Source organism: Lepeophtheirus salmonis, chromosome 5, assembly GCF_016086655.4.
Source record: "Lepeophtheirus salmonis chromosome 5, UVic_Lsal_1.4, whole genome shotgun sequence".
Lineage (NCBI taxonomy): Eukaryota > Metazoa > Arthropoda > Copepoda > Siphonostomatoida > Caligidae > Lepeophtheirus > Lepeophtheirus salmonis.
In genome coordinates, this window is record NC_052135.2 from 36,839,876 (window position 1) to 36,853,079 (window position 13,204).

Sequence of the window (13,204 nt, forward strand, 5' to 3'; positions counted from 1 at the left end):
AGAGCTGATAATGTGGAGAGATGTCGAGTCGCAATTTTGGAACTTTCCGCGCGGAGAAAAACTCCCACTGAAATTGCCAAGGTTCTGAACTGCAGCCGCACCACTTCTCAACAAGCTTAAGAAAAAGCCAGCCGATGTCGTCGTTTTGTTCAGTGATGAGATGATCTTCAGCCTAGGCGAGATGGTGGCCAAGGATACTGGATTTGATCTGACGGAGTCTCTCGGTGCCAGGGATGAAGACGTGGTGTATTTGGGTAAGGAACGGCTCTTTGCCAACCTCCAGGTCCTGGCTGTTGTTTCGAAAATGTGATCTCATCTTTTTGGAGGACCACGAGAGGCTTAACTCCGAGCCATACTGCCAATAATGGAAGGACAAAGTTATCCCTTGGGCCAGGGCTACTTACGGGGACAGGTGGTGGTGTCAGCAGGACAGTGCCAGCTGCCACGTTAGTAATTTTACCCAGAGTTCCTTCAGACCGAGACTCCAGCCTTCTTCGATCGGAATTCTTGGTCGCCTGTAGTTCGACACTTGACTTCACAGTCTTTGGGTGTTTAAAGGGGATGCTGTCGAGAGTCCAATACAAGTCCAAGGACCAGCTGAAGTCTGTCCTCAAGAATGCCTCGAGCAGAGCTTAATTGCCAAGTCATGCAGCAAGTTCCAGTCCAGGCTGGAATTGGTAGTGGAGAACATGGGCGGCCATACTGAATAGACATGTGTCTAAGACTCTCATCTTTCATGTTAAATAAATTATTTCGTCGACCACTTTAAAAATTACTGAATTAATTAACTATTTTTAAATATTTCAGAGTGTTCAGTTTTAGACGCCCAAACATGTATTTTATTAAAAGCGTAGCTATACATTTGTATTTGTATATGATAGCCAAAAATTATTCATAGAAATAATAAAATGGCCAATATATGTATATAAGACGAGGGATCAACAAGAAATTGTATCCTTGTCCTTCTTGAAACGGAATATAAGTTTAATATAACTTACTACTTCATATATTTATCCTCCTATCAAAAATAATAAATTATGAAAAAGCCATGACGTTTAAAGTGAGAGATTTTTGTGTTTGCAAGGTATCAACGTGGTGGTTGTTGGGTTTAGTTCAACGCAAAGCTATAGTCCAAGTGGTGAAACGAAGACCACCTGATCAATATTTAGACAAAATGATGGTGTAGCGACGCATTTTTTTATTGCTAGAAGAGTAGAATATTACTCCATAACTAACTGTAGAACCTTTTGAATTTACCCTTTTAATTTTATTAACAAAGCAATAAAAAGTTGCATACGCCAATCGGCTTAAGGGAAAATATCAAAAAATGATTAAGTGACGTCATCTGTAGTATCATTAAAAGTGACATCTTGGATGGGAAAAAATATATCACAATGACCATGTATCTTCTCAAGCTACTTGGCGCGTTTCGCTACTTAAAAAAAAGCTTGACGACCTTTATAGAAGAAATCACAGCTGACAAAATAATACTAAGTACACTTTCATATTAACGGTCACGTACACGTTTTCCCACTTACATAAAAATTCACTTTTTTTTTGTCTACTATTGATTTTTCTACTTCTCTTCCCCATAGTGTTATGAACGTTGATTGATTAAACTCAAAATAGCTCTTGTTAAGCTGTAAATATTTACACTACCTAACAATATTCAAGCATGAATGCCAGCCGGATGAAACCCATATATATTATGGTTATTTAAGCTGCAAAACACGAAAAGTACCATCAAAACCTTCATTAAACATAGACCTTGAGAGCTTTTAAATGAGGTTGTATTTTAGAGTATAGTTATTATAAGCCTTGTTTATCTTTGATTATGAACCATTCTGGGATTATGGGCCTTTTTTCTGTTTTTATTATAATAAAAGATGGCGAGATACAAAAAAGATCAAGTCGCGATGGACTCTAAAAAGATTTTTTGGATGACATGTGTAATCAAATAAGGATTATTTCATAACGTACATATATAAAAAACCATATGTATGTAAGAACAAATGTCTTGTTCCCTGACCCAAAATCCTTGTTACGCAACCTGTGCATGTTAAAAGACATGTGCTTCCCCTACTCCAGACTCATCTACAACAAATGAATTAAATGAGATCATCATGCTTGAAGAATATTTGATAATATACTACGTTAAATGATTATAATATGAAATATTATACTATGGTACCTTATTATAAAATTATATTATCATCCAGTTGAAAGAATTTAAACCAAATAATATGCATATATTCTTTTCCAAATGGTATCTAAAAAAAACTAAGTTAGTCTTACTCATAGTCAAAATTATCAATTGTCATTTTTTTAGAGTGAATATTGATTTATTCATTCCAAGATTGAAAATATTACACTATTGAAAATTCAAACGAAAATATGGGTACATAGTTAGAATAAATTAGAAATATGCTCAAAGTATTTTAAAAATGATTAAAAAACAATATTGCACATGCTGACGCACCGCAATACATCTTTTTTCAAGGGTGTTTTTTCTCCTTGCTCCCTCTTTTTCTTTCATCCAATATATCATTCAGTATTGAGATATGACTTTCATATGGGTGACATATTATTATTGATCTACTCTATGTAGATGTCACGGCGCGGGAATTCTTTTCATTTATTTAATTCAATAATAAAAAGGAAGAGTCGTTTCGAATCTCTCTGGTCAGTCTGTAAGCTGTATAAGAACTCAGCGAGAGCCGTCCTCCGTAAAAGCGTCTAAGATGGAGATTGATAACCCTATGAGTTTTTCCAGCCCCCTTGGAATTGCAAGACCTGCCCCAATAGAGGGATAATAAAACTTTAACTATAAGAGCTTCTCGTTTAAATTGGTTTTTATGGGTGGGAGAAGTCTTTTTCTTCATTTTTATTGTTAATAGTTAGTGTTAGATCAGTCCTAGTACTGATTTTTTAATAAGTCTTTTTTTATTATCGGTCCAATTCCTTATTTTTTTATTTTCTTCAATCCTAGCTAGGATTCTAAGATGGAGATTGATGAGTTTTTCCAGCCCTTGGAATTGCAAGACCCCCCAATAGAGGGATAATAAAACTTTAACTATAAGAGCTTCTCGTTTAAATTGGTTTTTAAGATATATAAAACCGAAGGAAATAACGAATGATAAGCTAAAACGTATATGTTCTAGCCAATCACTTCCTAATTTAAACTTCTGATATATTGTCTCTATGAAAGATGTTTGGATACAACTTCAAAAGCTGAAGTTACTTAGTTAGTAACTATGTCATTTCAGCTGTTGAGGTTACCACAAAAGACCAATAAGGACTAAGGCTGAGACAGTAAGCTATTCCAACGGTTCAGTACAAACTGCAGTACACCATTCACGGTACCCGGTTCGGTAAAGTATGCATCTAGGAAAGCTCGCCTACAGAAAATTTGTAAAGGGAAAGTTTGTTCTGTGATTACTCGTATAGGATAAAGCTCGCCCGGCGGAAGACACGACTTCTTTTATTTATTATAAATAATAATCTCACTTATGTAATGACTAATATGTTCGAACCAGAGACAAAATAAGTAATATTAATAAATCTATGAAAGAAAAATAAACAAACACGATATAATTCGAATGGAAAAAGTACTATTCACTTAATTATCATACGACATGATGGATTATTCCTATTGGAAAAGACTTATGGTGGGACGAACCAACATAACATCAGATTAGGCAAGAGCAGTGATTTCCTCTTCATTATGAGCTAGGATGTATCAGTAGAATAATTAGTTGGATCTGGTGTGGCAAATCACTGAAAAAATTTGAGATGGTACTCAACGGTCGGATTGTACGAGAGCACGAGGAAATGAGATACGTAAGGGAGGAAAAATGTACTGCTCAGTACAGTTGGAGCAACCCAGAATTGAAATCCACAGAGATATGAACAATGTTATTTGTCTCTTCCTTAATCTTCTTTTTTATCTGAAGAGTAGGAAGCAGGCTGCACTACGTAGTCACTCAAGGTACTTGAATCACCAGAGTTATATATCAAAAACTGGAAATTCATACCTCCAATGGATCTCAAGACAAGCTTGATGAATTTAATATAAATGTTTTTGATCTGTATTCAATTCTTTATAATTTCTTAATGCAAGAGAAACTGAAATTGGAACCAAGGTAACGATTGGCAATGTTTCCCATGTTGTAATCCTTTTTTCTATAGGTCCAGAAAATCTACGAGGGACAGCTATTTCTCCATCTATTTCTGTAATTAAATGGTGCAGAGGAAGTTCGTTTGTATGCAGCATACACATAAAACATTGAAGAGATTTTTGAAGGTGTTCTTCCATAAACCTTGTAACTTTGCCTTTATAACCCGTATTGACATTTGTGCCATCACATTCAATAGCTACAATGGTATTCATCTAATGTTTTTTTTTGCTTAAAAAGCTGATAATTCCATCACACAAGCAACGAGCTGTTCCAGTATTTGGTGTAAATACTTGTTACTTATATTTATTTACAACATACAAAAAAAAACAGACATATTTCGAAGGGGGTTAGTCAATAAAAAAGTTGGAGAAGCGCTGATCTACACTTTAAAAACTCTTTTAAACAAGATATCAATTTAAAATATGATAATATATTCACTATTAAACTTGATTTTTTCGAATTACAATATATGCTAAAAAATATAGTATAATAAAATAATATGGGACATATTTATATTTCAATCCCGTTTTGGCACCTAAAAACGTTGTCCCATGCATATGAAATTTGCCATGTATGCTTATTTTTATGCATAAGATTGAAATATAACTAGCCATATTCGATTTTTTTTAACTTTTTTGGTTTTTGGATCACTCTAATGTACATCACTAATCATAGGCGGGGGGGGGAGACAATTACCCCCTCAGTTATGAAGGAACAATATATATTCAGGCGGACAGTTTCGTAAATTTGGGGAATATTTGAATACATTCTTAAAAAAGGAATGTGGTTATTAAAAAATATTTTCATTGATAAAAAATTTTCATAAAAAAAGAACAATAACAAAACATAATCATGGAATGTCTTTTCCAGATAAAAAAAAGTTAATGGAGATATTTTTTTCTTAAAAAGGTCATAAAGAAAATCTATTTTCTAAAAAAGGTTATAAAAATTGCAAGTCTAAAATATTTGGCTAAATTTGAATGCCCCTTCCAAAAAAACAAAAAAAACAAAAACTCCCCAACGCCCGTGGTATCTATAAATAATTAAATTTATTAACGTTTATAAATCCTCTGTAAGTAAGTCATTTAAAAAAAAAATCTGACAATAATATTTTCAACTGGGATCACTAGTAATGTCAAATATTATGGAAAGAGGAACGTGAATACATAATTGTCATTATAGAAAGACTAATGAGGCATTAAAAGCATTTCATAGGGTCTTATAATACACTTGAGAGAAACGTGTTAATTATAGGCCAATAATTATTCTCATGAACTCAATGTGCGTAGGTTCAATACTCAGTCGTTCCTAGAAAAGGAGATATACTTAATGTATATGAACTTGAAAGATAATTCCTTGGTCAGATGAAGTCATTTTAATACTACTATAATGTTTACTAATACTTAATCAGTGCAACCCATCTGACCAATTAAAAACTAAAAAAATAGATATATAATAAGATAATTTCCAGGTTTTCTCCTAAAGATAACATAGATAGATTTTGCTATATTAAAAGACTATATTTTATTCATTTAGCAAATAAAAAAACATCTTAAACAGGTAAAATAATGTGTTGTATAACCAGGTCTGTGACTACGGGAACGTATGGAGGGGTGTTATAACCTTCCGATTAAAGTCTTGTTGTCAAATTTGTAAAAAAGACAACATTTTTGTCAAAAAATAAATTTATGTTCCAGAGATAGTCCCCCCGATAATTTTTCAATAGTCAGCTAAACGCTAATCTATTAATTTTCTTGACCATTCTGCTTATTGTCTAATTTAACTGAATTAATGGAGGATCACAGTTGATTTTTAAATTTGTATTTTCTAAAAGATAAAGGTTATTTGTTGAAGTGATCTTTTCCAAAAAAAGGATCATAAAACATTCTCTCAAAATGGTCACAGTTTTGTCAAAGTAAGTAAAAAGACTAGCCCTGGCGTCTATTTGACAAAAGAATCCTAGTAACGGCTCTATGTATAAATCAAAAATCCATAAAAATGTCGTTGCTACAATGCTTGAAACAAATATTGTATTGAAATATACCCAAAACGATTTAATACATGCATGATCCATCATAATATTTAAATGCTTAAATACACAAAGACTTTGTATTACGTGTTACAGTTGCCACCAAAGTCCTATCCTTGAAAGATGAAAAACTTCTTTTTTATAAATATTTACATAACATAACCTGACAAATAACTTTTTTTTGTCCAAATTTTAGGATAGTTTCCCCTAGTACATTAGGGTGGAGCTTACTTTATAAATGTACCAAATATGACGTCATTAAGGTTTCAAAATCTCCCTTTTAATCTAGAGCCACTGGCTAACTTTGAACCATTTTAAAGAATATTTAAATGTAGCTCAACGCCCTTAAAGTTTTGAAATTTTACATTTTTTTAGAAAAAAATGTACTTATGTTTTGATATCATCTACATAGTAGAAATTACAGCTTTTTGAGAAAAATAAGAAATTTAGATAAACAAAATTTATGTCAATCATTTTCTTTAAATGTTAATGAGAATTTTCCAAAAGAACGATAAGTGTAGTAACATGAATTTTAGCTTTCCGCTTATCTATCTGTTTCTTAGCGTATCACAGCTAAACAATTCAACAGATACATACCAAATTTGCAAGTATGCACATGATATACTTAGATAAAACAAAAGAGTGCAAATTTGGATGACCTTGACCTGGGTGATCTTTGTTTGAGAACCCAAGAACACTTTTTTCTTTAAAATAGTGTACATTTCAAAACTTAAGGGCATTTGAGCTACCTCTTAATATTTCCAAAATAGTTCAAAACATAGACTAACATGAACATTTTGAGACACTCCTGACCTCATATTTCGAACATTAATAACCTAAGCTCCACCCTATTGTAAATGGATTACGTATTTTTTTTTAAACTTAAAAGTAGTGTCGTGTCTAATTGTTAATCGATAAATCAGAAAACGGGAAATATTAAGTAGCCATGCATACCGATATTGAAAATGTTTTTTTTTTTCTCTCACCTACCTATTGAGCTAATGCTACTTAATAACTGTTATATTGTGCAATTGGTTACGAAATCACAGTATTTTTTTCTGTTTAGTCTGTTTCCCCAGAGATGAGAAGAATCACATAAAGAATTGGGATTGATTTACCTAGAAAATTCCTTAGGAACAGCGCCACAAAATTTATAACATTTTATGAGGTTAGTGGTTAAAAAAACAACTCAATTAAAGTATGAAATCGCCTCGGGTTTTCATCAAATTTGAAAATCGACTCACGATTTGACTTGAGTCAATAATTGTTCGAGTCGAAACAACACCACTTTAAAGTGTGGATAAAAAAGTAACACTAATCGAGTTGTTTGATCAAGGGCGCTATTTGGGTTGGATTTTTCAACATCGTCTAAATAATGAATTCAATATATAGGAAATGTCAAATAATGAATCTTTCATGATGTAATTTATAATATAATAATATATAGGTATATATATATAACAATATTCTGGATATATATTATATAAATTTATATAATAAAATAAAGTATGTGTATTTTACAACTTATAAAGTTATTCTTCAGGTCTACCCAATGGTGATGATATTTTATTATTATCTATTGAAGAAGACTGTTTCTCTTCATTGGAAGATGCTTCTTTTTTACTCTTAAACTGAGGTTTGACCCTTGGGTAAAATCCAAGGTAGTTTCGAGGAACATAACCCAATTGTTTTTCTTGGTTTTGACACCACCACCACTCCATTTCATTCTCATCTATTTTCTTTTGAACATTGATTTTTTCGTTTAGTTTAAAATTAAGTTCATCTGATTGAGATGCAACATAGTCAAATACAGCGTAGACAACGCCTCCATTCGAAGAACCGAGTTTATCCTGTATTGAGTATAAATATTCGGAGCAACCATGAAAGCCTTCCTCCTCTTCTTCACATTTTTCTGCAGCAGTTTCCTTGTCAGAGAGAGTCGTTGCAAAGACACAAGCACCTCTCTCAACAAGAAATTTGACCATGGCTAGATTATTACAAGAGGCGGCACAATGAAGAGGAGTCCATCCATCAGAGTCCTGAGCATTCACATCACAACCAAATTCAACTAAGAAATGCACAATATCGATATGACCAGCGCATATGGCATTGTGAAGAGCTGTAATGCCTTCATCGTTGGCGGCTGAAGGATCTTCAACCTCTTTAGCAGTTTTCATAACTAGATCCAACTCTCCATCTAAGGATGCATCTAGAAGAAGAGCTAAAGGATCAAAACTGACACGTTTATTGTGTTTAGGAGCATTTTTGGGCTTCAAATTGCCTTTCTTTGTTTTTAAACTTGGAGTGGTAGTGATGATAATAGGATGATCGTTGGAGTTATCTGGATCTGAGTCACCAGATTGATCCTGTAGGACTTGATTCTTCTCTTCTGACGATAAATGATCAAACTCCTGGTAAATTCGATTCATCATAGGGAAAAGGGATGCATTGTCTGCAACGTCACGCGGTTGATACAAGAGTTGTTGACCTCCTCCGTGATGAAGCATATCTGCACCTAATAGATCAGATGGAGGGGTCTGATCTTCAGGGAAGTGAAAGGCAGGAGGCATTTCAATTCGACGATTAATACTGATGTGAACATTATGATTGGAATTTCCACGAATATGATTACGATTCCCATTTCTATCATCTTCGTTATCCGTCGTACTGCATCGATCATAATTGTCATCTTCATCATCGTCATCATCCACAGAAGTCCCTTCTTCAGCTGGATGACTAGAGACAGATAAGGTTGGATTAGGAAGAGCCCCGCCTTTGAGAATGGTAATGGAGGTATCTTCTTCACTGCTACCCCCTTCATTGAGATTACTAGTAGGTTTTGGAGGAAGAGCGGGTTTTACTTTAGGAAGAACAGAAGATGAATTGCCATAAGGGTCCATTGACGAACCATAGTACTCCCCGCTATTATTGTTTGAGTTTTGAAATACGGGAACGACATTGCCCACGGGCTTATTATCATAATTCCCTTGGTGATCTGGTAAAATCAGATGGTTCATATTATTTGTAGCATTATCATTATTTTGTTGAAATTTAGTATTGAAGGGAAGTGTCTTGTACTTGGAATCTTCATTGGAAGGAGGTTGGGAGTATTGCTGCCGATTAAAAGGTTCAACTGTTGACACAGGCTTATTCATTCGCCCATTGTTGTTAGGGGGTACTCCTCCTGCTCCCCCCTTCATGACTAAGATTCCATTGTTGTTGTTGCTATTGGAATTGTTGTTGTTACTATTGTGGTTGTTATTAACATTATTCATAGGATGGTGATGGGTAGGAGGTGGCGGGGGTTGATGATGGTGCTGTTGCTGCATAGATTTTAGCTGTGCTTGCTTAGCAGCAGTAGCAGCATTGATCTGATTCGCCAACTGCTGGTTAATCATTCGTTTTCTCGTTAGCCGCTCTTGGAGTTCTGATATTCTATTATCAATCTTAGACATTTCTTCTTGTCCCATAGAGAGTTGAGCTCTTTGTTGTGAAATCATGTTATTTTGTTGTTCATTCAATTGTCTCCGATAGGCTAGTTCTCGTCGAAGACGTTCCAACTCCATTAACTGAGGTGCATACTGTTGCTGGTTGACGGAGTTTCCAATGTGTCCACGTCGTATGTCATCAAGCTGTCGTGTTAATTCTTCAACTTTGCGTACAGCCAGAACAAGTTCTTTCTCTTTTTCACTAAATAGAGATCGAATTGACTCTAGGTCCGCTGTTACGGATTGATGTTGTTGATAGTTATTGGTATACTCTCCTTGTCCTCTTAGCGCTCTTAGTTTTCGAAGTTTCAGTTCTTGAGCCTCAACCTAATGAAATAATAAATAAGTAAATATAAAGGACACTTTTAACAAAGGACCAAACATCGACAATATACAATGTTTGAATGTTATAACAAGAATACAGCATTTCTAAGTGTTCCCTCACCTTTTCTCTAAGACGTCGTAGTCTGTCATATTCAGAAGCCATTTGATGATGCTTAAAATCTTGCTGTTTAAGATATTTGAGCCTCTGTTCCTTGGCTACAAGGAGATGTTGCTGACTTTCAATCTGCTGTTGTTGCCTTTGAGCCATGATTTGAAGCTCAGGCAATGAGAGATTCGGAGGAATGGATTGAGGATGATAAAATGCCGCCTGAGGAGGATAGTGCTGAATGGCAGAGGAAGTTGCAGTGAGTCCAGTCGGACCCCTCATATCATAATCCTCGGAGGAATTATTTTCCTGAGATGACAGCACTTTAGAGAAAGACGATGTCGACAGATCCTCTTCTTCCTCTTTGCCTCCCTCCTTCTCTTTGAAGCTGGGAGATTTTAGAAAGATGCCTGAAAAGATTAAATAAGAGCCTATGAGTCCCGAGGGAGGGCGTGACACAAGGACAAGGAAATACTGGAGAGTCTATTGTTAGTGACTGTTAAACGTGTTATCAGGTTATGGGGCTGAATTGGGGTTGAGGAGGAAGTGAGTACATAGATAATCTGTGGAGTTGGGCTTGCAGGACACGTTGGCCTTCACGTCTACATCCACAGAGACACAATGAGGCACGGAACCAGATCCATGACACCGATGCCACATTTCTCAATCAATCACTGAGAGCTCAACTATGAATAAAATGGCGGAGGAGCCAAGAGAGAAGCAAGACTCATTATTTCCCATTTGCCAGACACGCAACTGTAAGAGACGAGGCTCAGCAGAAGCGCGGACTTTCTCCTCCTCCTGCTTCTAGGATGAGATGTGAGATGATTCAGAAGCACTCACTCCCTCCCTTCTCCCTCCCTCTTACTACACTCTAGTCTTTACTAACCCTCAACGACTCTTCTTCTACCCTCCTCACACTTCACACAATTCATCCATCAACATTCATTTACCTTTCTCACTTCTTTCTTTATCAAGATCCTTGAGCTCCTCTCCAGAGAGTAGATGCACAATCTATTTCGGGATCTCTTCTCTTTTCTACTATTATTCTATTAAGTATTATGAATCCCCCTTTTCAAGGTAAAATTAAGGTAAGGAAGGATGAGAAATGGATGGAGGAACCACCAACCGCTTGTAGTCTGTTCCTTCTATTTGTATTTGACGTACACACTCTGTGTGTGTGTACTGCAATGCTATCAAGTCAGTAAAGGAGGGAATAACGCGGACGCACGCCTAAGTAAGCTGCTACCTCAGTGAACAGTTCACTCCTTTTTTGTGCTTGACTTAAGTGCAACATCCTTTTCTCATATTAATAAAGTTAATAACAGCTCATATCTTACCCATTCCAAAAATTAGTTGCATTTCTCAGTGAGAGAATTTAAGCATTAAACAATAATCCTTTCCATGAAATTAACTATTTATTATATATTTTTAATTTAAGCTAATTTTTTTATAATGAAATATGTATGTAAGATAAACTCTGCATATGAGCAAGAACAAATCAATTTCCTATCTAACTTAGATGGTTTTAAAACTCATAATGCAATGATAATGACTACCTTCTCAGCATTTTTTCAAATCAACTTGTATAAAAATTATTCAATTTTTCAGTTATTTTTTTTTTGTTTCTAAAGCAAAATACCAATTTATTACAAATAAAAAAAGGATGAGTGTTTCAAAAAATTCTTCGACAACTAATTTTTTCCCCAAATTTGGATTAAACTCTCAATTAGATCTATTTTATCTTCTGTTGTTAGTGTGAATATTGTAAGGAATACATGTTTTTCATTATAAAATTTGGTGAATACACGATACATATTTCATGTCATTGAAATCATAAATATTTAAGGGCTAAACTTTATATAAATTTTTTTTAATTATTTATTCAAATGGGTATGATATGACCTGTTAAAGTTTCAATTGACTACTTTTAGGTTATAAATAGGATAAAAAGTATTTTGCACTTTGGTCAAAATAAGCGCACGCCAAAAGAAGACATCTTTCCATATTCGTTTCAGTGTTCCATCTGCTCGTACTGTCTATTCTACGCACGCCGTACAAAAAACTTCAAAAAAGGAAGAAGAAAAAAGAAAAGAAAAGAAGAAACTTTCATCCATCCAATAAAATATAACTATAACTGCCCTCTCTCCCTCTTCTATCTATTATTATAAAAATAGCTAAAAAGAAACAGAAGAACAGAGGAAACCCCCATCCTGTTGTTTTTTCTTTATAAAATATGAATAGATTTACCTTGATCCTACCATCTATGCAAAATATTCACGAACCATTCCTATATAATAACCATGTATGGCTACATAATGATGAGTACATCAATGCATCAAAAAAATAAAATCCCCCCTCCTTCAAATTTGACAAATAACATTTCCCTACATACTACGAATACATATTAATTTCCTTCTTTTTTAGCTATTATATTTTATAAGTAACAATTCATTTGGTATTCTTTACAGTAATACTATCTGTTGCCATAATAAATATGTCATAAATACTTTCTTCAATAGTATCTTGATAAATATCTCGTTATTTAAACAAATTTATTCCCTATTTTATTCATGGTAATTACATCCTGTTTATTCAATTATACTAATATAGCAATTATATGTATCCACTGTGGTATTCATTCGTTCAAGAAATGATGAGACACACTGATAAGCAATTTTATTATGTAGCTAGAAAAGAAAGAAATCAAATGGTTCCTTCATTGCGTCATATAGATGATACCATTACAAATATGAAGTTCATTAGAAAAAAATCATGTGACTCACTGCATTCTTTTACACTTCATACATATTTCTTTGAATCATACCTTTTCTGTATAAATATATAATAATTGGGAAAATATTTCGTGTTCAGTTTATTTATTTTGTTATTGTCTCATGGTTCACTTAATGCTTCACAGTCATACACAAATGAATAATAATTACGCATTTGGCTCATTTTTTTGAGGTCAGCACCATCAGGGTTTTTACTAGGATATTTTACAATTTTAAGAGAAGGTTTTTGTTGCTTTATAAATCATAGATTTAACTAATACCATTTAAGAAGTAGAATAGGTACA

The 13,204-nt window shown here is 34.1% G+C and overlaps 1 protein-coding gene across 4 annotated transcripts; it reads right to left on the minus strand.

The window, feature by feature from the left end:
- Positions 1-7,613: 7,613 nt before the first annotated feature.
- Positions 7,614-11,319, minus strand: ASPP (Ankyrin-repeat, SH3-domain, and Proline-rich-region containing Protein). 4 transcript variants are annotated; one of them, XM_040711733.2, is made up of 3 exons: positions 11,079-11,319; positions 10,141-10,535; positions 7,614-10,022 (listed from the first exon to the last, which is right to left on the minus strand). In XM_040711733.2, the coding sequence occupies exons 2-3, from the start codon at positions 10,405-10,407 to the stop codon at positions 7,740-7,742; spliced, it is 2,550 nt and encodes an 849-aa protein (XP_040567667.1). In that variant the 5' UTR covers positions 10,408-10,535; positions 11,079-11,319; the 3' UTR covers positions 7,614-7,739. The 4 variants fall into 4 exon arrangements, with proteins under 4 accessions (XP_040567667.1, XP_040567666.1, XP_040567668.1 ...); XM_040711732.2 differs by having other exon boundaries at positions 11,015-11,309; XM_040711734.2 differs by lacking the exon at positions 11,079-11,319 and adding an exon at positions 10,601-11,021.
- Positions 11,320-13,204: the final 1,885 nt, after the last annotated feature.

Coding starts and splice junctions, on each gene's coding strand:
- ASPP (XM_040711731.2), bottom strand. CDS start 10,785: ATGTGGCATCGGTGTCATGGATCTGGTTCCGTGCCTCATTGTGTCTCT. Junction 10,536..10,679: donor CAACTCCACAGATTATCTAT/GTACTCACTTCC, acceptor TAATCTTTTCAG/GCATCTTTCTAAAATCTCCC. Junction 10,023..10,140: donor TACGACGTCTTAGAGAAAAG/GTGAGGGAACAC, acceptor TTATTTCATTAG/GTTGAGGCTCAAGAACTGAA.